The sequence below is a fragment of the Paroedura picta genome, chromosome 10 (assembly GCF_049243985.1).
Source record: "Paroedura picta isolate Pp20150507F chromosome 10, Ppicta_v3.0, whole genome shotgun sequence".
NCBI classification, from domain to species: Eukaryota; Metazoa; Chordata; class Lepidosauria; order Squamata; family Gekkonidae; genus Paroedura; species Paroedura picta.
Window position 1 is genome coordinate 41,067,999 of NC_135378.1, and position 25,255 is coordinate 41,093,253.

Consider the following 25,255-nt stretch of genomic DNA (forward strand, 5'->3'; position numbering starts at 1 on the left):
TGTCCAGGTACAGCATCTAGTGGCCCTGAATATAATAGAAAAGGACTAACTATTATCAGACAGCAACTCTACTTTGTATTTGCCTCAGGAACGTGTTGATACTGCAAACAGGGGGAAATACCAAAGGAAATCGTATTTTTTTTTTCATATTTCCCCATGTCAGACACGCAAGGATATTTTGAACATGAGTAGACTAGAATTAGGCTTACACATGCATTTTAGTAATCATAGGTAACCCTGTTGCCTTAAAACTCATTTTAAAAATAACAGTGAGCCGCTTTTTGATTTTAGGCTTTTTGTTGTTTGATGAGATGCTGTTGAATAACTGGTTTAATTGTGAGTTTATTTTTTCTTGTTCAGGGTTACAATGTAGATGCTCTAACAATCGATCAAGTGACTCCCCTGCATGAGGCATGTCTAGGAGATCATGTTGGATGTGCCAGAATCCTTCTTGAGGCAGGAGCAAACGTGAGTATTGTTCCTTCATGTAACGTTGGAATTAATAGCGACTATAAAGAGTCATTGCAACTGTTGGAGCACTAACATAATGTTCTATGAGGAGTCAGTTGTATTCTCTTCCATATGATGATTTCTAACAGTAAGGGGGAATAATCTATTTGATATATGTGGAACTCTTATTATCTGAATTCTCCAAATGTTTCATATAGAAAAATAAAATTCTTATCTAATCTGACCTGGGCTGTAAATTATGGATCAAAACATCCACACAATGGGTCCAGGACAGACGGAGAGGATTTCTACACACATACACACACACATTGGGGGAGCTTAGAAAAATCAAAAAAATTATACAAGCAACATCTGCTTTTTTCAGAAAAGTGTGCCACTGAGTTCCTGTAGGACTATGCTGAAAGAAGTCAGCGGCCATTTGGGGAGCAACAAGCCATCAATATTGCTGAGGATTCCAAGGGTCAGTTGAAGTCAGTGGAGGGAAGGGAGCAGAGGGATAGATTAGGAAAGGTATTAGGAAGGAAGAAAGGCAAATGTTTCTTGTCTTGATTCAGTATATTCCCACTTTTCTTGAACAGCAGTAGATTAGTCACTGGGGAGTTTTCTATCCTACCTCTTTGCCTATGCTGTATCTTATGCATTTTATTGGTTCAAGGACTTTTATCTTTCAGATTTTGCGTTTATGACAACTACATGGATGTTTCTTAATGGACTAGATATGGGCATTCCTGCAGTAAGCCATGTCAGCAGAGATTATACTCAAAGAGTCAAGTTCCCTTTCACAACTATACTTTCCCTGTAACATCAAAGATTTTTAAAATAAGGATAACAAATATTCCTGAGGCAGAAAATTTACATGTAAACCAGACTTCTACTCCTCATAGACACATTTAATCTTTCAGGTAAATGCTACAACAATTGATGGAATGACCCCCCTGTTCAATGCATGTTCAAGAGGAAGTGCATCTTGTGTGGAGCTTCTCTTGGAGTATGGTGCCAAACCTCAATGGGAGACATGCCTTCCTTCTCCAACTCATGAAGCAGCCAGCAGAGGTGAAAAATTAGAATAACTGAGATGGATCAAGAAATGCATCTGACATTGCAAATGTAATTTCTTGTTTCAGAGAGTAATTACATTCTCTTTGGCTAGGTCACAGTGACTGCCTAGAGCTGCTAATCTCTCGGGGTATAGACGTTGACCAAGACATTCCTCACCTGGGAACACCTCTATATGTAGCTTGCTTTTCACAGCAGAAACAGTGTGTTCACAAGCTTCTGCATGCAGGTACATAGTTACTGAATCTTTTAAAAGACTAAATGCATCATTTTCTTATGATTTTAAATGGATTTCAAACAAAACAGTCATTCACTGATGCATAAGCAATTAAGCGAACTTTGGTGCAACTATTAAGCCAGCTATTACATTGGATTCAATTTCTTTAATGTTATTGAACATCCTAGATTCCATTTTCATTTAGGCTCAAACTACAAAATAAAGTTTTTAAACAAATTGGGTCAGGGTTTCACCAGTCCACTTCAGTCTCCTTGCAGCCGTGTGACAGATTCAGGAACTTACCTCACCAAGTGCTGCAGGGCCCCATTTGAATTGGGAATGCAGCGCTGGGGGAGAAAGAGTTCCAGTCTTCCCACCATGCCATTTTCTCAAGCAAAAAGAGCCCACACAGCCCACAAAGGATAATGCTTCCGCTGATTCAGCCCATTAAAAACTCTTGTGTATGTTTTCTGAATGCAGTTTACATCTGATCCCCCCTCCCAATTTACTTATATAATTCTTATCTATTTAATTGGGAAAAATGTGGAAACAATTAAATTGTGAACAGCAGTGGGGAAATTGTTAACAGGAAAATTCAAAGATATATAATATAAATATTTTGCTTTATTTGAACTACACTGTATACTTCAAATAATTTTTTCAGCTTTGTATTTAATGGAACCCAATCAATATCAGTACTCAGAAATAAAACTGACCATTTAGATTATGGGCTTGGCAGTATCCCTATTGATGACAATCACTCTGTGCAGTCTCCTTTCCTCATAAGACGCTTCATTATTCTTCTAGTTGTTGGTCTGTAGCCAACAACAGCAGTGTATTTCAACATTGTTCACGAAAATGAAGAAATTAATCTAGGCAAGTTTGCAAGTAGTGCTGTTCCTTCCTAAATCTTCATTTTAACAAAGGAGTAATTTAAGAAACACCTCCTTTAAATTTTATCTTCCTCCTAAATTGTCTTTCTTTTTAGACTCAACTAATCTAGCTATAAGTTCAGGGCTAGACTACTGTAATATGCTGTCTGTGGAAATGTTTTTAATAACTCAGAAAATTCCATTAGTGTAAAATACAGTGGCTCATCTACTATTGGCATCAATCTGATATGAATAAGAGACACCTATTTTAGAACATCAAGGATTAGGGCTCACATACCTGAATGACTGCCTCTCTCTTTACCAATTGGACAATTATGTTCCTCTCAACACCATTTACCTTCTGTGTCCTCTTTTAGAGATACTTGATCTTATTTCATCTAGTTACAGACTCTTAAATGCTGCCTTGACTCTATGGGAAGGTCTCCCAGAGTTGGTTAGAAGAGCTCCTTCACTGGTGGGTCACTGGTGGTCTTCAAGAAATCTTCTAAGTAGCCTTCTTTAGGAGGCCTTTAATTATATATTAAATGTGCCATCAATACATATAGCAGAAATTTTATATATCTATATCTCTCTATATATAAATTTCTGCTACATGTATATATTGATGGCACATTCATTTATAAGCTGCCATGTAGGTAAGGAAGGTAAATATATTTTTAATAAACCCTGTTCTAAAGGACTGAATTTTAGGCACTAGGATGTGACTACAACAGTTTTAATTAAATCCCTATTCTTTCTCTATTTCACACCTATAGGTGCAAATGTGCAAAAAGGGAAATTTCTGGAAACTCCGCTCCATGCAGCTGCAAGGCAATCTAGTACAGACATTGTAAACATTCTACTGGAGTTTGGAGCAGATATCAGTGCCAAAAATGCAGAGTTTGAACGACCTATAGATGTAGCTTCTCAACGCAGCTTGGTGGAAAGAGTATTGCTTCTACATGAAGGTAAAGCAACTGCTGTGTAAAGGCAGTTTTAGATACAAGGCAACTGTCGTTTTTGAGAGTACGATTTTTAGGGAAAGCTGCCTTCAGTTTCTGGAGGCATTTGGTACTGGAACCTTTCTGTGGCAAGTTCTGAAGAAATCCACTCGACTATTCCTTAACAATCTGGGTCCAGGATTTATAAAATATTATTTTATTTCATCTACACAAAGATTAAAACTTTCTACTGTGGCTCAGTAACATATGCCTCCACCATCTGAAGTGCAGTGAATGGCTGTGTGTGACAGAACCTGTACAACAGTGGCGCTATACTGCAGGGATTGCATTTGGCTCCCCGTGTCATGGTCTTTAGACAGTCAATGAAGATGTTTTTGCTCCAAAAGACATTTGGTTGCAAATATTATTCTTACTGTCTGGTCATGCTCAGATAATGGTTTAGAATTGTGCCAGCTTGGAGTGGTGGCTAAAAGCAGCTACTTCTAATCTGACAAGATGGGTTTAATTACCCACTCCTCCACAGGCAGCCATCTGGGTGACCTTGAGCTAGTCACAGTCCTGTTAGAAGCTGATCTCATAGAACAGTTTCTCTCAGAGCTCTCTCAGCCTCATCTACCTCACAGAGTGTCTGTTGTGTGGAGAGGAAGGGAAGTAAACCACTCTGAGTCTCAGGCAGTGAAAAGCAGGGTATAGAAGCCAACTCGTCCTCTGTTAGTTCTTTGATTGGCTTGTTTTGACGGTTTTACTGCTTTTTTGAATGCAGTTCACTTCATGATTTAAGTTTTATGTTTAAAAAAGCTTGACTGGTTTATTTGTTTAACAGTTTATTTCACTTATTTTAAAATTAAATTTAAAAAGTTGTAAACTACCATGAAGCTTTAGTGAAAGTTAGGAGATAAATGATTAAATAAATAAATATCCTCAGGTCTGGGGAAAATATACCTCCAATTTTAGAAAATTAGAGAATTCAAAAAATGGAAGCATATATCACAAAGTAAAACTAACCATGTTGATAAAAATATAGCTCACAGTAACCTTAATAAGTGAACATTTAGTTACATTAGTTTTTTGTAACTGTGTGGTGGCACAGGTTTCTGCTAGGTATCTGATGTTATAATTTTGTAACCAACATGCTGCAAGTCCTCAATGATGCTAAATTGCTACTTTGTTCTTTTTAATTTGTTGCAGCGACTCCATGTTCTCTGTGCCAGCTGTGCAGACTGCGTATCCGAAACTATATAGGAAGAGCCAGATTAAACCTTGTGCCACAACTCCACTTGCCAACCATATTGAAAGACTTCTTGCAGTATAGATAAAGTAGTTTTGAAAGACTTGATAAACAAGTGTTGTATTGTATATTGCACATAAAAATCTGCTGGGATGAGCAAGATGTCATAAGTAGACCTTTACATACTAACATGTGTCTTTCATAGCAACGTGAAATGATCATGATGCAACAAATATTTGAAAGTCTTTTTGGCAACCCAGTGACAAGGTGCTCATATAAATTTGTTCATTCTCTGAAAATATTAACTCAGGCAAAATAAAAAAGGTTCATAGCTAAATTTGGGGACTATGGGTCTGAGAGCTGTCTTAGTATCTTGTGGCCAAATAAGATAGAACACTTAGGATTCATCTCTCCTTTATACCATTTCAATTACTGAAAATGTTTCCCCCAGGGTGTTTTTAGTCACAGGAAAAATACAAACAACTTCCCAATCAGAAAAAAAATGGCATGGGAGAAAGAGTTCAGCATCTCCCTGCCAGGCTGGGCCCTGCCATAATTTCTTTTGACAGCTCAATTTCACTTCTGAGAAATCCAAATATGGAAATCCAACATTATGTCTGTTTTAACCCTTAGAACAAGTCTTGACAAATCCCAAGAGTCAGGGTGACATGACACCTAGGAATTGCAGCACCTAGTAGTTTCAGCAGCATTTGTGAGTGCTTGTTAGCCAGTCTCATTCGAGGTACAAAGCTTATTTAGGTGTAGTGGAAAAGTTAGCTTTTTGTTGTGATTATAACCAGGGTTACATTTACATATATAACAACACATATGTTGCCCAGAGTGGTAAAGCAGCCAACATGCTGTTTGAAGCTCTGACCATGTGGCTGGGAGTTCGATCCCAGCAGCCAGCTCAAGGTTGACTCAGCCTTCCATCCTTCTAAGGTCAGTAAAACGAGTACGCAGCTTGCTGGGGAGTAAACGGTAATGACTGGGGAAGGCACTGGCAAACCACCCGATATTGAGTCTGCCAAGAAAACGCTAGAGGGCATCACCCCAAGGGTCAGACATGACCCAGTGCTTGCACAGGGGATACCTTTAACAACACATATCCTTACCATTGATGCTTCATATATTTTTGAAACAGCCATGTAGGCATCCTTGTCCAAGTTGCAAAGAGCCACCCTATCTGGGTGGTGTCTGGGCCTGCGAGCCAATCTGGATTGGGTTGGCCCCTGGAGCACCCGCCTCCAGGAACCAACCGAGCAGGCCAATATGGATGCGCCCAGCAAACCTGGGTGCTTCCAGATTGGGATGGCCCCTGGAGCTGGCCACGCCCACTCTGCCTCACCGAGGCTCTTCCCCACTGACCGCCACACCAATGAGGGAACCTCTATCCACATTGCCCACCACTGGCCGCCACCCGCTGCTCCGGTACATCCCCGCTGCAGCCACTGCGCCTCCCCCAAACGGCCTTTCACCCCATCATTGCTGCTACCCCGTCGCTCCCCCCTCTCCACAGTCCACTCACCCGGGTGCCTTGCCACCTCTAGCCGCCCACAGCAACTGCCGCCGACTTTGTCGTATGGGGAGGAACGAACCAGGAACACTCTCTTGCCAGCTGCTCTGGCTGGCCCCTGCTCAGAGGAAAGTCTGCTCTGTCCAGGGAAAGGCTCCAGCCTATGGGCATCTTGGAGACGAGTGACCACGCTTGATGCCGAGAATGGGCATTTGTGGGCATGCGCACTTCTTCCAGTCTCCCTGGAACCATCGCTGCCACCCTGTCTCTCCCCCTTCTCCCCAATCCACTCACCCAGGTGCCTCTTGCTGGCCACCTTGCCACGCTGACACACCCACCTCGGCCCAATCCTGCGCGGCTGCCTCAACGACTCCAGCTGCCCGCAGGAACCAATGCTGACTTTGCTGTGCGGGGAATGAGCAAGGCCTTCCCTGCCGCCCAACAAGTGTGCTCACTGCCTCAAGGAGGCCCCCACCGTGTTTGACAAGCTGTGGGGAAGGCCTGCCACCTTCGGGGTGGGGGGCGCGCAAGCCTTTCTCTGCGGTCCAGCAAGTGCGCTCGCCGCCTCACCCCCAAGTGCGCTTGTCAGGCAGCGGGAAAGCCCGCCGAGTTCGGTGTTTGTGGGGGGGCCGAGTGAGCCTTCCCCGTGACCCCACTCCTCAGTTCCTCCAAGCCGCCCGGGGCACTTGCTGGCCCCCCGGGACTTGCCCGCTCCCCTAACAACCTGTGGGGGCCTCGGGGGGCCCTTGCAAAGCCCATTCTTACGAACGTGCTTTGCAGCTAGTAGCTTTATAAGATGAAAAAGAACTGTAAAGAGTTTAGGATTAGGTCTTGTGGTAGCAATAATTAGAGCAAGCAGATGGCCCCTGAGACTTTCAGGGGGAAGATCCAATATCCCCTCCTATACTGAGCCATTGAGGCTCCAGGCCACACAAATCACTGAGCCTGGCAGCCAGTGTCTGCAGCCTAAGCCAGCAGCCACTACAGCAGCACTCAGCCTGCTACAGCTATACCCAGGCCTGGAGTTGCTGCTAGGACCTGCTGCTGTAGTACTCAAGCCCAGAACAGCTTCTGGTGCCCTCCACTGTGGCCTCTGGTGCTAGCACAGGAAATGCCTCGAGAAAGTTTTGAAAGGTTCTTAACTACTCTAGCCATTCTTCAGGAACTAGAGAAACACAACGTATGAGGGATAAGAAAAACAAATTTACATTAAAGCAGCCATTTACTCGTGGGGCATTAGTAATTATCAGTTAGCCCTGTTCCTGATGGTTGCATACCACTGTGGCATTCAAGGCCTGGTTTTATGACCCCACATATATATCTTCTTAATGTGATAGTTGGGCAATAAGTTCTTAATGTTGTTCTTTGGGAGAAAGGTGATCTGTATGCATTTATCTAACTTCCCACTATCAATAGCATGTAACCAAGATAACCACCTAGTGATGATGCGGATTCATATGGAGCTACAGGCTCTGAAAAGCTGGATGATAAGAACATTTTCCAATGTTAGTGATGCCACTATAAACTACGCAAATAAAAAATCTCTTTAAAAATCATGACAATACATTCAGTTGCCTGTAAAAGTTTACATAGTAATCTTAGCGAGGCCTACTTAGAATTCCTCTCAGATATATTCAGTGGGGCTTACTTCCAGGAACATATTCCTATGATTGTAATTGTCTATGAAATAGCTTATGGATACTTTAGAAACAATATTGATTGGCAGAAACAAAATACCTTTTGTATACACAAAACACTTTTCGGGGACTTTGGAAAGAGAAACTATATTAAAATAGCCATTTGGTGATGGCCATATTGGACTTCTCACATATCAAATGGGATTGGGTGAATCACATGACAGAATCACAGAAAGTGAGGCTTTCTGCTCAGAAGAAAGAAGCCATAGGATTTTACCAATGTTTTCTCTGGCCTTCTGAAGAATTAAAATAGCTGTCAGCCCTTTCTCCCTGTAACTTGGCCATTAGACCTTTCTATTTTGCCTTACTGGTATTTTATGTTTTAATTTGCACTTACTGATTAACCACTATGCTGTTAAAATGAACTTGCATTTGTGCTTTGTTTAGGGCTTTTTTCCCAGAGGATTTGTGTGTGAGTGTGCAAGGAATATGCAGTTGAAACTTGTAATGAGTTGCTTGGGGGATTCCAAAATCTTTCACTCAGCTACTGTATCAGTTATAGAGGAATGCCATTCCCCCAGCCAATGACTGCTATTCACTGTTGCTGAAAACTGTTAAGTTTCCCATTCACCAGTGTTCCTCTCATTCCCATCCATTCTTTGCCACTTTAGCCTAGTAGGAAAGTGGACTGTTGGGGAATGATCAGTCCCTTCCAGCTTTATGCGTTTACATAATGTTATCTTAACTTGATCTGCTCTCTTCCCCTTTCATGGAAGGAGGCTAGCTGCAGCTTAAAAAATGAAGTAGTAGCAGGTGTCAACAGCAACAGCTTTTAAGTGAACACAAACTATATAAAGTGGAGAGTTACTAGTGTGGGAGATGCCATGTTTATATCCCCAAAATGTCAGAGTGTTGCACAGGTTATGCTATATTACGTTCAATAAATACATTTGGAAGCATTGAGCTTGTACAATAGGACACACCCTTTAGTTTCTTGGAGTATTGTTTGGTTCAAAATGTCTGATGTACACACCTAGGAATATGGAATGCTAGGTAAACTCTATGCATATACAAAATAATTTAAAAAAAACAATAGAATAAAAAAGTGTCATTTTCCTTCCTGCGTGTCTCATTTTAAATACTTTCCCACTACTGGGAACTAATTTTCTTCTTCATTTGCTACACTTGATATGGCATAAAACAGATCTCGATGGTACACATTATCCCTTTACTGAACTAGTTTTTGTCATACTGACTGGTATTCAGAAAGCATTTTACACAGAACTTAACAAGCAAAAACGTAACTGTAGGCAAATATCTAATTGATTACCTCCTTGAAATGTATGGGTTCGCAATCTACAATAGAAATCTGCCTCCAAATAACCTCTTGTAATAAAGATGACCCAAGGCAGTTGGCATAGCCTTGACCAAGTGCCCCTCCAGCTTTGTGCAAGCCATGCTAGATAGTATGCTTTAATTATATCAGCTTACTATTGAGAAAATAATTTTAATTTAAACAAATGCACCATAACTATCTTAACATTCATACACTTAGTAAATCTACCTTTCCCAGAGACCAAGATGATACTCATCAGGTTCAAGGGAGCCTTCATATTCAGAGGCGGTACAATCTATGGAGTAGATAGATTCATGGAGAATAGTTCAACCCAGGATACTAGCCATGACAACTAAATCGAACCTTCATGACCAGAGGCATAAAACATCATAGTGGCAATACTAGAAGGCAATATTAAGGGGGAGACCTCAGCATCTTTGTCCTGTTTCTTGGACCTCCAGAACAACAGGTTGGTAGTTAGTTTAGATGGACCACCTGTCTAATATGTTCTTTTGAAATATCCAGCCTAACAGTTCAAAACAAGATGGGGGGGGGGGGCTGTTGCTGTGTCATTCAGAAGTACCAGAATCAAGTTCAAGTCCAATGGCACCTGTAAGACAAACCAAGTTTTATCCAAGCTATAAACTAATTGGGTAGCCCACGAAAGCTTATACCTTGAAGGAAACTTCTAAAGCGGCCCCCAGTCAGAGACAGAACACGGCCTCCCACCTTATAAGGGAAGCTACCATAGCAAATACGATTTCCTAACGAAAATCAACCTTGGAGGTGGCCTGCATGCGCATGGTGTTTACCGCATGCATGGTGCGGAGATGCTTGTCCCGTCGGGTGGTGACAACTGGCCGTGCAACAAGAGTGGCGGTTGCCTTGGGAACCGTTGTCAAGGCTGCGTAGGATGCTTCCGGGGGCCTGGCAGTGCTTAACAGCTGATATCTCATCCTTCTACGCCTGCATCCTGGCCAAGAAGGACTCACCTCATGTCAGACTTCACCACCATCAGGCGCACGGGGCTTCCGCGCACTGTCCTGCGGTGGCTGCAGAGCCTCGACCTCACCGTTTCGCCCAGGCACTTCCGTAGGTGAGGCTGGTGAGCCCCGAGAGACGCCCAGGCCCGCATCCCTCTCCGGGACACTCTCTTGCCAGCCGCCCTGGCTGGCCCCTGCTCAGCGAAAGGTTGCTCCATCTAGGGAAAGGCTCCAGCCCACGGGCACCTTGGAGACCAGCAACCATGCTTGATACTGGGAATGGGCGTTCATGGGCATGCACACTTCTTCCAGTCTCCCTGGGACTCGATCTTGGCTCTGCTGCTACAGACCCACCCACCTGGGGACTATGCCAGGGGTGGCACCCTCACCCCCCTTGTGAAGAGGCCCCCAGGATGCTTGAGGGTGTGGGACTAGGGGGGGGGTGCTACTAGAAGTCCAACCTGTCAAACGTTTGGGATTCATACGGGGTACAAAGGCAGACCTCACCTGCTTGTTCTTTACCGAGCATTGCCCCTGTGCATCTTCCCGGGAAAGTCACCTTCCGGTTCACCTTGAGTTTCCCCAGCAAGCCCTCCTGCCTGGGCTTCATGTACAAATCCTGCTCTTCGTGTATGGGGTTGATTCTCAGGGAGAATACAGGAGGTAAGGAGGGCTGGCTATGCTCCTTTGCAGGGTTGCCAACTCTGGGTTGGGAAATACCTTAAGTTTCAGGGTGGAGTTTGCAGAGGGGACGGGCCTTAGTGGGATATAATACCGCTGGAGTCAATCCTCCTAAGCAGCCATTTCCTCCACCAGAACTGATCTTTACCATTAGGAGGTCAGTTATAATTCCAGGAGATCTCCCAAATAACATGTGGAGGTTGAGAACTCTAGTTCCGTGCAAAAGCAATGTTCTATGAAACTTTTCTCCTCTTTGTTGCATTTTTGTTGGCAGGGGGACAGGGAGGCACTTTTTGGGCCTCAACAAAGCCCTTAAAATTAAGTTGGAGAGTGTGCAGAACTAGACCCACCTGAATGCAGATCTAAGCCTCAAGGACACAGGGCATACTGTAAAATGGCTGGTATTTAATTTACACCAGATACTTGAAGGCTTGTGAGGAATGGCAAGTAGTGCTATATTGTTTGTGTCTAAATAGTTCTCTTTTCATCCATTTTCCAGCATGGTTTCCTTTTCTGCTGTATACAATTGGTTGTGGAATTGGGAATTTAGTTTCATAGATTTGAGAGAGATGTAGAGATGATGATCCAACTGTACAACTGACATGGCAAATTTCTTCTTTTCTTTTAATTCTTAAATATTTTCTTGGTGTATGACTTATGGGCTGTTAAACATAAAAAAAGTAAAAGTCCACAAATGTATTGGACCAGTTGCAAAGTTAACCCCCCCCCCCAAAAAAAAAACAAGGCCAACCTTCCAGTGCTGATCAGATAGGGCTTTTCCTATTCAAGAAATAAAGATGGATGAATAATACCAAGCCAGCATATAGTACTATTCTTTTTCTTTTCTTTTTCTTTTTTTGAAGCAGGGATTTTTCAAATGGCTATCTCATTGCTGAAATATTCTCTTGGTATTACCCAGAAGATATTCAAATGTATTCCTTTCAAAATGGGACATCTCTAGCTGCCAAACTTAGCAACTGGTCACAACTTGGAAAGGTGAGTGGGAGATGCAGTGTGTTTAGATCAAATACATTTCTGTGTCTTTTTAAAAAGACATTAAGATGGAGACTTTCTTTAATGTATATCAATTTTGAAGTCAGTTGATTGTGAGAGAAGTGGTGCACAAATATTTTAAATAAATCTTGATTTTCATAAAATAAGTCACATACTTAGATATGAATCATTAGATTATTTTGTGTATGTGTATGAATGAATAATAGCTACAGTGTATAAAACAAACATGGTAGGGCAATTGTTTCAAGTCAGCCTTTTTCAACCTTTTGACACATGAAGATACCGCTGAATTTTTTTTATGCTTCAAGATACTCCTGTTATCAGTTGACCATATTCCCCTGCCATGTTCCCTGGAAGTGATGTCACCCAGACACTCCCACTGGATGTGATCAGGATACTCCCACTTCACAGGAAGTGATACCAGCAGCCTTTTCTCCTGCATTGCCAGAATTGACATGTCTAATCTCACCCCATCCCCACCTACATTTGACTGTTGCATATTAATGTAATAACTGCATTACTTGAGTTACCAGCTCCAGGTGGGGCCTGAGAACCACACTGATCTGAAATCATTCACTCGTTAACATCCATAATGTGGGGAAATGTGAGATTCCATGGGTGGGAAAATGTGAGATTCCATGTCAGATTTTGGAACTGTGCATCACTTCACTTAAACTTAATCCTATAGGGCACCTATAGGATTGATTTGCCATCTGTAATTTGTAATTTTTTAATGGGATGTTTTATGGGTTTAATTGTATTTACTGATGTTGAAAATTGCCGCGAGACTGTTGGAGAATGGCGGTATAGACATCTAAAAATAAATTAAATAAACCTCCACTTTTGAGAAGTCAAAGGCTGTAGCTGTATGTATTTGGGGAAAGAGAGGGGGGGGAGAAAGAGATGCACCATACCTGACTGCTGTCCACCAGGCAGATCGGTGCAGTGGATCTGCAACAAGCAGCTTAGCTAACAGCTAAGACTGCCTTTTGCTGTCTGCTGCGTGTGGCATGGTGATTCAGCACTTGTGTTAATTGGCTCTTCCACAGCAACACCCAGAGTGAGCTTGGCTGCTTCCAGATGCACACATGCTTCCCGCTTAGCCCCTTGCCATGTTCCCATCCACTTCCACTTCACAGATCTCAAGGCCATCCTTGTTTTATGGCACACTAGACCAGCCCTCTTCTAGGAACAAGCTAGACCAGCCTTTCTCAACATTTTTACCACTGAGAATCCCTTAAAACATTCTTCAAGTTTACCCTAGAAGTGGTGTCATCGTACAGAATATGGTTGGGAAGCAGAGCTATGCACACGCCCACCCCCTCCAGACCCATCATTGACCTTTTTGGGAGGGGGTGGGTAGGTCGATATGGCCACATATGATCATATCACCTGGTAAATGCTTAACAGATTTGAAAACTATATTAAAAATTAATTAACTCCCACTGATTTGGGAAACTTTTCTAGGGCCATTAAGATACCCCAGGGTTTCACAAAATCCTGATTGAGAAAGCCTGACATAGACCCTAGTGGGCAGGCACTTAGAATCATAGAGTTGGGACCTTCAGGGTCATCTAGTCCAATCCCCTGCAGAATGCAGGAAAATCACAACTTCCTGCCCACACACAGTGACCCCAAATCCATGTCCAGATGATGTCCCCTGGGGGAAAAAAACAGAATCCCTGGTCAGAAGGAAGCCTTTGGACTTGGGGAGGCTATCATCCCCTACCCAACTATGCTGTTGCAGAACAAGAATTCTTCCTGCCTGGCTACTGAGCCCTACAGATGGAAAGTGAGCTGACATCTAATAATGTCAGCAGCTACCTAAACCTTTGGGACAAGCTGCGTCACCCTGGGAGAACTCTTGCTTCACCCCAGGGTGCTACAGCACCCCAGGTGGAAATCCCTGTTAGAAGTACTAGAATACATTGAGGTAGTTAGTTGTTTGCTGTGGTCTCAATGGAACCTATCAAATATAGTATCAATTGGTGTGTTCAGGTTTTGGGGTTTACATAGTTGGGATTGGAAAATAAATTTCAGGTGCTGGCTTTGAGGTGAAATGGAACGTTTCTGATATACACAGGAAACAAACAAAAACAAATCAAGTCTGAAACAGATCCTTTCTCCTTTCCCACATAACAAAGTTCTTTGCCAAGAGAAACCTGAAGCCCATTCGAGAACTAATCGATGGAACAATACATTGTAAACCAGGAGCTGCAGAAATATTTGTTCAAGATATTTATACAATGCTAACAAATAAGCGGTAAGTTACATTCACCACAGTATTACATTAGAAAGTCATGCCATGCTGCTTAAATATTGATCATATATGCTTTTTGAGAGAGACTTGCTGACTAAAAACAATTCATTAGCAATTCTTTTATAGACTAGGTTAAACCATTAATCCTTAGGCTTTTCCAGAATTAGTATGACGTGGAAAATATGCTTATGTCTTTTTGCCAATAAAAGCTGCTTATTTTTATTAAAATATATTAAAATGCAATAATTACCTCAAGCAATATTCAGAAATTTAATCAGCTGTGGTATAATTAGTGCATAAGGGATTTGCATAGCTCTGTTAGGGGTATATCCTGGAAAGGATGAGAAAGAGTCTCTTCTTTAAGCAGAGCCTTGTGTACATCCAGAGCCATCTCAGATCCCTATTCTGGCCCTATATTTCTATTCATCTTTTCTGGGAGCAAATGGAGCAGAACTGCATGGTTCTATCAGTAAGTGTAGGAGTACATTCCATTGTTAAGATCAAGGAATATAAAGTGATCTCTTAGAGCCAGTTTTATCTATCTTCTATGTAGCAGACATGTTATCAAAAGCAAATAATTGTCTCCATGGGTAATCATCATCATCATCATTTCTTATGTTCGAAAATCAGTCACGGCCACAGATAATAAAGTAGATAATTATTGCACGAAACAGTGAGAATTCATCCATTAATTGAGATATTTTATTTTGGAAAATATTAAGTAAAACAAATGTATTCTCAATGTCCCCCCCCCCCAGGATAAAGCATATTCAGGATGAAGAGACTGACTTTTCAGATCGCCTTTACCAGGAGAAGTTGCCAATGGTTGCTAGATCAACTGCTTCAAGGGCTATTAAAACCAATATTAAATTAACAGAAATAATGGTAGAGCCCAACATCAACAAAAACAGACAAAAAATTGATGCCATCATCAATTTACATCTGCAACGAAGATATCTAGAGAGGGAACAATATCCAGGTGAGCAGTCCTTCCAAAACATGCCTTACAAACAGAATGGTTCTTGAATGTGCTTATTTTTATACTATTGCCATGGCATATAATACTACAGGATTATACAGTTGGGCAGAACTAATTTCTTGAAAACTTGTGCTATTTCTTCCTAGGGTAATTACATACAGAACTGTGAGGATGCTGTATATCTGCCAAATTTTTAGAGGGGGATTAACATTTTGAAGGATACTTTTTTTCAATTCATATTAATTGAATCTCTGAGGCAGGAATAGAATAAGAGAAATTTATTTATTAATTAAGTGTATATAATGTGTGTTCCAGAGGCTCAAAATGGGTTAATATGTCGTAGTAGAGAGGATAACAGAATGTTAGAGCTCATCAGATTAAGATCCCAATATAAGAGTCTCCTCAAAAGCAAGAAAACTGACTATGCTAAACATATGTGGAACAAACTAAATCTGGCAGTAAAGTAGAAAAATGAGTCTCAATTCTGGAATCTTGTTTCTTTCGGGCTTGCAAAATCACCCCAACAGGTTGAAGCCCAAATATCTGGAAACACTTGGTTTACACACTTTCAAAAACTTTTGGAGCCTGGCCACCTCCCCCACCATGTACAGAACCAAATACCCAGGCTATTTCCATTGACTCTCTAAATTTGCCAGCTTGGCCCCCAGTCATAGAGGCTGAAGTCAGAGGCCTTATTACATCCTTAGCTTCCAATAAATCACCTGGAGAAGATCTGATTCCACCTGATTTATTTAAAGCGTTCCCTAACTGGTGGGCCCCAGTCTTAGCCAGGGTCTTCACTCAGATAGATGAATCAGGCATTTTCCCCAACGGCTGGAAGATGAGCATAGTGGTTCCTATCCAAAAAAAAAGGCAACAGGATCGACCCACAAAATTACCGCCCCATTGGTTTACTAAATATTGCATCTAAACTCTATGGAAAATTCCTCTTACATAAACTAGAGGACTGGGCTGCTGACAACCATATCTTATACCCACACCAAGCAGGATTTAGAAGAGGCCATTCTACCATTGACCACTGTCACTTAGCCTACAGTATAGAAGGCCCTATGAGAGCCCTATATGCAGCTTTCATTTATTTAACTGCAGCTTTTGACTTCATCGATAGAGACAGACTCTGGTCAAAGCTGAGGGAAACTAACATCGATAAACCCCTACTGCTTCTGATGCATGAACTGCACTCAGGCACCCACACAAAAATTAGGGTAGGTGCTTCAGGCTCTCTAACTAATGGAATTGCAGTAAGGAAAGGGGTAAAGCAGGAGTGTGTATTAGCCCCTCTGCTTTTCAATATTTATATCAACAATATAGTTCAAAGACTATCGGGCCCAGAATTCATACCCCCTGTTGGTCAGCAAAAGGTCTCTATCCTGCTTTATGCAGATGACATGGTCCTGGTTTCCCTTACAAGAGTTGGTCTGAAAAAGCTACTTAACAACTTGGGTACTTATTGTAAGGAAGAGTCCCTTTCCATCAACTACACAAAAACAAAAGTTATGGTTTTTGGGAAAACACTCCAAAATTATTTGGAGTATAAACAATATTCCTATAGAACAGTGTAGTACATTTAAATATCTTGGAATCACTTACAGTGAGACCCTAAACTGGAATGCCCACCTTGCAACTATAAAGGCCTCTGGTCTAAAAATCATTGGAGCCATTCTGAGATTTTATTACACCAGGGGAGGGTTTCTAGTTGACCCAGCTCTAAAGCTCTTCGCAGTCAAGGTCATTCCTCACCTACTATATGGCATTGACATCTGGGGCTGGAAAGAATAAATAATCAATAGCTTGGAGCCCATTCAGAACTTTTTCTTCAGACGTATCCTGGCTCTTCCAAAAGGGTCTCCTGCAGAGCCTGGTTTCCCCTCACTCAAAGCCCATGCCCACTTAGCTATTCTGAAATCTTGGAAGAAAGACATCACAACTAAATTATATTCTTTAAGCCATCAAAGTTTTAAGTTCTTATTGAACAAAGACAGGACTCGGTCTGATTTTTTAGCTCCATTCTTTCATGCTATACCATACCAGATGACTTACTGCATACATCAACCAATATTTCTGATTTACGTGATTGGGTGTTCAAAGCTGACTCACTGATTGACCACTCTTCAATTCAGCTATCACGATCAGCCCCATGGTATAAAACAATGCTCTTTGGGCGATATCTCAGAATACCCACAGCCCAACGCCTGTGTATATGTGGAAATCCATCTGTGGAGGACCTGCCCCACTATGTTTTGGCTTGTCCCCTGTACTCTGAACCCAGGGGCAAATTCCTTGCCAAGTTATTACCAAACTCACACCCTATTTCTGATTTTAATAAAGTTATCTATCTGTTATCAGATGTCGACCCCTATATCTCATATAGGGTGGCACTTTTTGCTCTGGCCGCCAGGAAGATTCGAGCTAATGCATTTTTACAGGAGCCTCCACCTTGATACACCATTTTATCCCTTTTATTGTAACTTAGTAGTCCATGTTTACATTTTTAGGTACACAATATTGGATAAATATTGTTTTATGTATTTATATTTGTGCCATATTGTTTTAATTGTGTTTTGTAACGGCCTTTGGCTACATACAATAAATGTTATCGTATCGGGTTAATATGAAAAAATATTTTTTATTTTATTATGTTTTTATACCACCTTCCCTTGCAGCTCAGGGCAGTTTGCAATTAATTTCACAAAACAATATGGAGAATGCATTATAATTATAAACTTATAACATTTCTAACATTTCAACTTTATAACTTTAACTGTACAACCAATTGCACAACTGTAGTATAACTTTTTCTGAGAGCGGGGTACCAGGCCAGGAGTTGTCCTGTGGTTTTCTGATTGGGCACATTTTGGTGGTGATAGGAGGAGCTGCTGGGGGTTCTTGTGGAGTTGTTTTCACTGGTCTTGACCAAGAGCTTGGTGTAAAAGCTCTACTTTACAGGCCCTGCAGAATTGTTTTATCTCAAGCAGGGCCCTGATCTCTTCTGGGAGCTCATTCCACCAAGTGGGGGTGAAGACAAAGAAAGCCCTGGCTCTTCTCAAGACCAGGGATCACCAGGTTGTTGATGTTTGCAGAGTCTAGTGCTCTCTGTGGGGCATGGATAGAGAGGCAGTCCCTCAGGCACTCAGGGACCAGATCACATATGGCCTTGAAGGTAATTACCAAAACCCTGAGTCTGATTCTGAATTCAACTGGTAATCATTGCAGCTGTTGGATGTGGGCCGTCCAAGGCGTTCCCATGAGAATGCTGGCTGTTGCATTATGGACTAGTTATAGTTTCCAGATCAGGGATAAGTACAGGCCTGCAGAGAGCAAGTTGCAGAAATCCAGTCCTGAGGTGACCGTTGCATGGATCACTATAGCTAGGTATTCTGAGGCCAGGTGGGGCACTAGTAGCTTAGCTTGGCACAAGTGGAAGAACACCAGCCTTGCTACTCTTGTGACCTGGTCCTCTATGGAGGGAGAGGTGTCAAAAGTCATACCCAGGTTCCTGGCTGAGTGTCCCACTAATAGTTGTATCCCATCCAGGCAGTGCAATCACACTTACTTGCCAGGAACTCTTATCTTTGAAGGACTGAGTTTCAGACGGCTCTACTTAAGCCATCCTGTCACTGCTTCCAGACCTCTGCCTAATGAGTCTAGGGGTGAGTCAGGGCAGCCACCCATCAAGAGGAAGAGCTGGGTGTCATTGATGTATTGATGGCATCCTAGTCTGAACCTCCATACCAACTGAGCAAGAGGGCACATGAAGATATTGAATAAAATCGGGGAGATAATTGCTCCCTTTGGGATCGCGTACTGGAATTGACAGCAATTAGATTCTCCCCAATTAATACCCTCTGTCTGCAACCCCGAAGGAAGAGATTAGCCATTGAAGGGCTATTCTTCATATCCTGGCATTGGCGAGGTGGTGAGCTAGTAGCTCATGGCTGACTGTGTCAAATGCTGCCGTGAGGTTAAGTAATACATGCAGCACTAGCCCACATCAGTCCAGCTAGCTATGGAGGTAGTCCATCAGGGTGACCAACTCTGTTTCAACCCCATGGCGAGGCCAGAAGCCCTACAGTTAGATAAAATCCAGTAAGGCCAAATTGAGTAGCTTAGAAAATGTGAAGAAAGCACTGTGGAGGACATTACCACATTCCTTGATGCTTATAAGCCTTTGTAGACTTCTTGAAAGGAGTAGAAACTTGCTTTTTCCAGACTATCCCACATATTCTTGAGCCACCCCAATAAAGTTGTGGAATACTTATGACTGTATTACATCTCACCTTTTTCATAGTTCAAGATGATATCCTAAGGGGCCTTTCCTTACAGGTACTGACTAGATACAGACCTGGCTAGCTTTAAAATCATTACTGTTCCATGTGCTTTCCAATCATATGTGCTGTTCTCTAACAATATGTCTGTCCTTAATGAAAGCTTTTGATTTTTTTACAAAGATCAACCTTTCTTTAGAAAGGATAATTTAGTTGTGAAAATTTGATATTAATACCATTTGATAGATGCTCTAGTTTGCTAAAGCTAGCAATGTTTTTTTTTTTAAGAACGGTTTAATATTAAACCAACCTTGGGAGCACGTGCCATTCGCCGTCCTTCTGCTGCAACTGAAAGCACAGTTAACCTTATAAGAGATAAACTTATCCATGTTCCAAGTAAGTATTCCTTTTCTGATTTGAAAGGCCAGTGTTGCAATTCTGTGTAGAATTTCTATCCCCTTTTCTGTTCAGAGTGGCATACATAGTTCTTCCCTTTCCCTGTTTTGTTCCCTGTGAGGTAGTTGAGTGGCCCAAGGCTATCCCGTGAGTTTCATGGCAATTTGCTTCTCAGCCTACCATCTCTCTTCTATGGACTCCACATTCTGAACTACTTTGCCCATCTATTTCTGGCCTTACGAGGAGTGAATTTTATTTTCCCTACCCCTGACCTGGATAATCTTGGAAGTGGCATGACCATCCACACGCCTTGCCCTTCTTTCACTCCCTCCCACCTTTACTAGAGCCAGTTTGATGTAGTGGTTAGGAGTGTGGACTTCTAATCAGGCATGCCGGGTTCAATTCTGCGCTCCCCCACATACAGCCAGCTCGGTGACCTTGGGCTCTCCACAGCACTGATAAAGCTGTTCTGACCGAGCAGTGATATCAGGGCTCTCTCAGCCTCACTCTCCTCACAGGGTGTCTGTTGTGGGGAGAGGAATGGGAAGGCGACTGTAAGCCGCTTTGAGCCTCCTTTGGGTAGGGAAAAGCGGCATATAAGAACCAACTCTTCTTCTTCTACTACTATTATGGTGGCTTTGCCTCATGTAGGCTAGAAAGAAGGGTAGGAACTGAGAAGACAGCCTGGACCCCACCATGCTATGTCACAACTGTCTCCCCCTCCCTTTAATGTTTACACCCGCAGCCTACCAACCAATTCCATCTGGAGGCAGCCAGTTCCCTAGCTTGTGGCTAAGTCCATTTAGGAAGGAGAAGAAAGGCTATGGACCCCCTCATGAACTCCCGCAGACCCCCAGGGGTTCATGATATGAATTAAAGCCAGGAATTTAATTTGTCAAAATAATGTGGAGATTTGATTAAATGAAAGTGTTATGGCCAAGTTTCTGTACCCCTTTGGAAAAAATGGGAATCCCTGCTTTATGCTTTTGATCTCATGCCCTTCTCTGTTACCCATTTCAATAGTGGTCTTTTTTCTGAGCTTGCTCTTTTATTTCCCCTACCAGAAGTTGCAGTGTAGTAATGGTTGCCAAGCAACCAGAAAAAAGGCAGTGTAGTTCTAGAAGGGTACAATTGAAGATTTACAGGGTTTGGAGATGAATATCATCATGCTAAGTCTGTAAACTCTGTTAAAGTAATAGGAGATAATATAATGGTTCGCAGTACAATCTGATATGAGGTTTTATTGTTGACAATCTGACTTTTTAAATTTTCCTGAATATTTCATACTCTCCTTGTAGCTCAAATAATATCTTTATTGTGGTCTATATTAAAGCACACTGCTGAATAAGAGCATTTCAAAGTACTTTGGCAGTATTATACTTGTATGCATTATCTTGGTTGCACATTCTGTTTTTGTTCTGCTTAGGTGCAGCATCCACAGAAATCAGAGGCAAAACAGGTGTACATTTCAAAACCATTCAAGTGAAACAAGCTGAGAGATCTCCCTTTGATATGAATTAAAGCCAGGGGTTTATATGTTAAAGGAATTTAATTTGTCAAAGAAATTTGGAGACTTGATTAAATGAAAGTGTTATGGCCAAGTTTCTGTACCCCATTGGAAAAAATGCATTTTAACAATCTGCTCAATAAATAATGCTGAGCTAGAAAGCTGCAACACATGATCAGTGCTTCTTATGCATGATTATTTTACAGGAATCTTTCATTTTGGACTCCTTCCAGTGGCAATGTTGTTCTTTCTAGAGGTACCACCTTGTGTCTGTCCTTGTTTCCTGAAGTGGTTGAATTCTTAGAGTAAACTGTTCAGTTTCTTTTTTAGTTTGTCTTCATTTAATGATGATACAAGATCACCGAACATGACACAAGTTAAGCAAAGAACACACCGAAACAATAAATGTTCCTAAGTTCTAATTTTAGCAATACTCTGGTTTCTATTCCAATAATAATTTTTTCACTTTTTAATTTTTGTATTGTTAAATTACATTTCTGTTTTTCAGATAAGATCTAAACATCTTTGTTTTACTTTAATCTAGACAAAATAAACTGCTGAAATGAATGGTTCTTCACAAAATAGTTCTAATTTTAATTTTATACACTTCCTAAAACAGATCCCCCCCCTTTTGTATTTTTTGTCTCTTGTTTCATATGCTCATACTAAGTTGTCCACATTTCTAATGTAGATATTCTGGTTCAAATAATTTGTTTGAGTTTCTTAATTAAAAAAAAAGTATACTTTTTTGGTAACTGTTCTACAACTAAGGAACACACTGAGGAGGTGCAGACGGCGCCTATGCATCACACTTCGCCTAAGATTCGTTAAGGTAGTTTCAAGCAGGCATTGGGCTGCTTCTAAGGAAGATATGCACAGAGGGCAAGTTGTAACTTACCTTAGTCTTAGATTTTGTTTTAAAATGATTATTCTGAAGTTTTTATAAGCCACTTTGAGCTACCTTGGTTAGTAGTTATTTTAATACAACAGTGAATCACAAGACACTTCATTTCAAGATATTTCAATGTCAACAGGATCTTGCATTTTCTTGTGACTGGTACTGTACTCCTTTGGGTTCTACTGTTTTTCAAAATAGTGATATTACAATTTTTTTCTTTTACAAATTAGACACTGACATACATTGTAACAGTAACATGTATGATGTTAAGAGGTCAATATTATAAAGTAGATTTAATGGAAAGGGCAGTTCAGTTTTGTTACACAATGAAGTTACATTCTAGCAAATAAACAGAAATTTGGAAAAACAGTCTGTAGTGGTTTCATTGTGTCTATTACCTAGCACAGATTTGAGAGCATTTAAGCATCAATGATCCCTGGTCACCTTTTATAATATATTTAATTCAATTCTGTAGTTATACAGATCATCTTAAAGTATACTGTATCTTCATCACATCTAATATAAAATCATCTGCACTTTGTTCAATTTGGTTCCATTATTCTTTGAAGAAAATATAATCCTCTAGTAACAAATTAACTTTTTGTTCCTTAATAAGGCAGTACTACCACAAAGTTGCAGAGTTGTTACATATTTATATGCATTTCCTATGACCAAGCCTACCAGGACATTATTATCAAATGTATAAAAGAGAACAAAACAGTAGTTATCTGAAGTTTTTATTTATATTCCATTTCTTGAACTGGACAAATGTTGGGGGTCACAACATATCTGCATTCATCTGTAATTGCTTCCCATCCCCATCATGGAATCTACATGGTTAAATTGTATTTCTTCAGTAATTACAGCTAATGTTTCATCATTTAAATGGGTATTACACAAAAGCTTCAGCTCTTTTCTTTCTGACACACTGTGCAAAAATTGTTACAAATTTTACATACTACTAATTTATGGATTTTTTTCCAATTGGTACAAAGAACACCTGGATTGTGTTTATGCCTCAAGTTTTTACCTTCAGAATAGCACCTGCATTTTTCTTTTTAAAATTAATCTTCATTGGTAACAGATATCCAGGATCACCAACATGATCCACTTGTACAAAAACAGATTCCTACAAGGCTTAATAAAAACCTACTCTTTCTTGTTCTCCCCATTCCTAGGGATGCATATGCAGAATAGCACTTCTGACCATTACGGGTGTTACAAAGAGCATATAGGCTTCATCACAGGACTGAAGCAATCTCTATATGCTGTGGTGGGCCAGAAGAGGGTTCAACTGAGCCCTATGGACATTTTCCACATGGATATGCTATGCCCACTTTTTTTTTGGTCTTGATGACTACCAACTATAATGATATTACTGTTAAGTTCCACAATAGGCTCAAATTGCAGATGGGCTCTTCATTGCTTACCTCCAAAAATACTCTTTCTTTTGGAGGGAGGATTGCTTTCCTTCAACCAACCCCATAAGAACTAAGCCAAAAAATGCTATGGGGCTGAAAATCTAAATAATCTAGTTGTCAATGAGAAGTAAAGGGCTACTTTCTTTGTTTTTATAATAAGATGATGCTTGACAAATTTCAGCATGCTCATGGATGGTAAGAGTTGTAAAATAAATATCAATCATCAGGAACAGCCACTCCAGCTTCAAGATCTATCTCTTCCCTGTACTGTATGCAATATGATGAGTTCTTAAGTCTATAATTAAATTTATTGGCATAATTGTTTTCCTAAGGGTGCCTATAGATACCAACTGCATATATATAAAATAACACATATTCCTTTTGATATTGGGGCCTTTATATAACACACCTTTATAATCAATTAAAGAAATACTTTATCATTTGGTACATGTTGGTAGTTTACTTACAAGAAACTTATTGGAAATTAATTTCAGAATGATGTTTGTTCTAAATAAAAAGGAAAGTGTCACAAAATTCAAATTAAGTTATTCAAATTATGAAATAAAACCATTTTTAATTACCAGTTGAAGTGTAAAACTAAGTATTACAAAATATTAGCTAAATAATAATCTGTATTTAATATGCAGCTGTTTAATGCCCATTTATGGAACAGATATTAGATAACTACAACACAATCCACCATGCATTGTATCTGCAGAATTCATTTCAAAGGGCCTGGAACCAGGATACAATTCAGTTAACTGTGGCCATTGTATTCTCATGGAGGGGATAAAAACACAAATTTGCTCTAAAAACTGAAATATGTACTCCTGCTTGTAGGATAATAGCTTGCAGTAACTTTAAAGAAGTTACTTATGCATTAATATGTTTCAAGAAACAAACTTATTTTTTGCTATTTTTGCAGTTTTATAAAGTAAAAAAGTGTTTTTAGGTGCCCTAGAAGTGTGTTCACAGAAACAACATTTTAATCCTTTTAAAAAGCCTAAAAGTTTTAGGCTTTTTACTACAATGACTACATTCATTTTTCTTTGGGTTATCAAACAGGTCAATATAAAAAAAGTTCATTCCTTGCAAAGTTCATAAAGCAATTGTTCAATCTCAGGTCATCCTGCTAATACAAAGTACTAGTAACTAGCAAACTGTTCATTTCCCAAGGAATGGAGGAAGAGGCTTTTTTGGTCAGAATGGGTTGAGTCGTATTCCTGTTCCCAAGGGAGAGAAGGGATTCACTTTTGCCCACATTAATGCATCATTCAGTGAAATAGCAGACTTTCCATCCTCAAGAAAAAACACCGGACCCTGAACAATAAAAAAACAACATATGAGCACACAGAGGAAGATACACATTGCATTGATAGTATTTTGAGACCAGAACTATTATAAAAAAGTAAAGCCCTTTCTTGGATTGATCTGAAATGAATACAAACAAGTAAAAATGCCATCTTTCACTTGAAGATTACATTTATAATAGAGGAGAAAAACTGGCTTCCACCCTCTTCACAGCATCATCCTCA

At 40.7% G+C, this 25,255-nt stretch overlaps 3 protein-coding genes across 17 annotated transcripts in view; 2 read left to right on the forward strand and 1 right to left on the reverse strand.

The window, feature by feature from the left end:
* The window catches only part of ASB5 (ankyrin repeat and SOCS box containing 5), a 39,091-nt gene extending 30,016 nt beyond the window's left edge, over positions 1–9,075 (forward strand). For all 3 annotated transcript variants that reach the window (XM_077302386.1, XM_077302388.1, XM_077302389.1), the window contains 5 exons: positions 361–468; positions 1,374–1,524; positions 1,622–1,756; positions 3,393–3,584; positions 4,767–9,075. In XM_077302386.1, the coding sequence (XP_077158501.1) occupies positions 361–468; positions 1,374–1,524; positions 1,622–1,756; positions 3,393–3,584; positions 4,767–4,894 (714 nt within the window). In that variant the 3' untranslated portion in view covers positions 4,895–9,075. The remainder of the gene's footprint in view (positions 1–360; positions 469–1,373; positions 1,525–1,621; positions 1,757–3,392; positions 3,585–4,766) is intronic.
* Positions 9,076–10,201: 1,126 nt separating this feature from the next.
* On the forward strand, positions 10,202–21,576 carry SPATA4 (spermatogenesis associated 4). 2 transcript variants are annotated; one of them, XM_077302439.1, is made up of 6 exons: positions 10,202–10,391; positions 11,823–11,955; positions 14,118–14,236; positions 14,992–15,212; positions 19,787–19,894; positions 21,321–21,576. In XM_077302439.1, exons 1-6 carry the CDS (start codon positions 10,291–10,293, stop codon positions 21,413–21,415), a joined length of 777 nt encoding a protein of 258 aa, XP_077158554.1. In that variant the 5' UTR covers positions 10,202–10,290; the 3' UTR covers positions 21,416–21,576. The 2 variants fall into 2 exon arrangements, with proteins under 2 accessions (XP_077158554.1, XP_077158555.1); XM_077302440.1 differs by having other exon boundaries at positions 11,826–11,955.
* Positions 21,577–22,573: 997 nt separating this feature from the next.
* The window catches only part of WDR17 (WD repeat domain 17), a 69,521-nt gene continuing 66,839 nt past the window's right edge, over positions 22,574–25,255 (reverse strand). For all 12 annotated transcript variants that reach the window (XM_077302428.1, XM_077302427.1, XM_077302429.1 and 9 more), the window contains one exon: positions 22,574–25,040. In XM_077302428.1, the coding sequence (XP_077158543.1) occupies positions 24,921–25,040 (120 nt within the window). In that variant the 3' untranslated portion in view covers positions 22,574–24,920. The remainder of the gene's footprint in view (positions 25,041–25,255) is intronic.

Excerpts from the sequence above, each read along its gene's own strand:
- SPATA4 (XM_077302439.1), top strand. The coding sequence starts at position 10,291 with ATGTCAGACTTCACCACCATCAGGCGCACGGGGCTTCCGCGCACTGTC. Across the intron at positions 14,237-14,991 it reads ACAATGCTAACAAATAAGCG|GATAAAGCATATTCAGGATG; the intron begins GTAAGTTACATT and ends CCCCCCCCCCAG. Across the intron at positions 15,213-19,786 it reads AGAGAGGGAACAATATCCAG|AACGGTTTAATATTAAACCA; the intron begins GTGAGCAGTCCT and ends TTTTTTTTTAAG.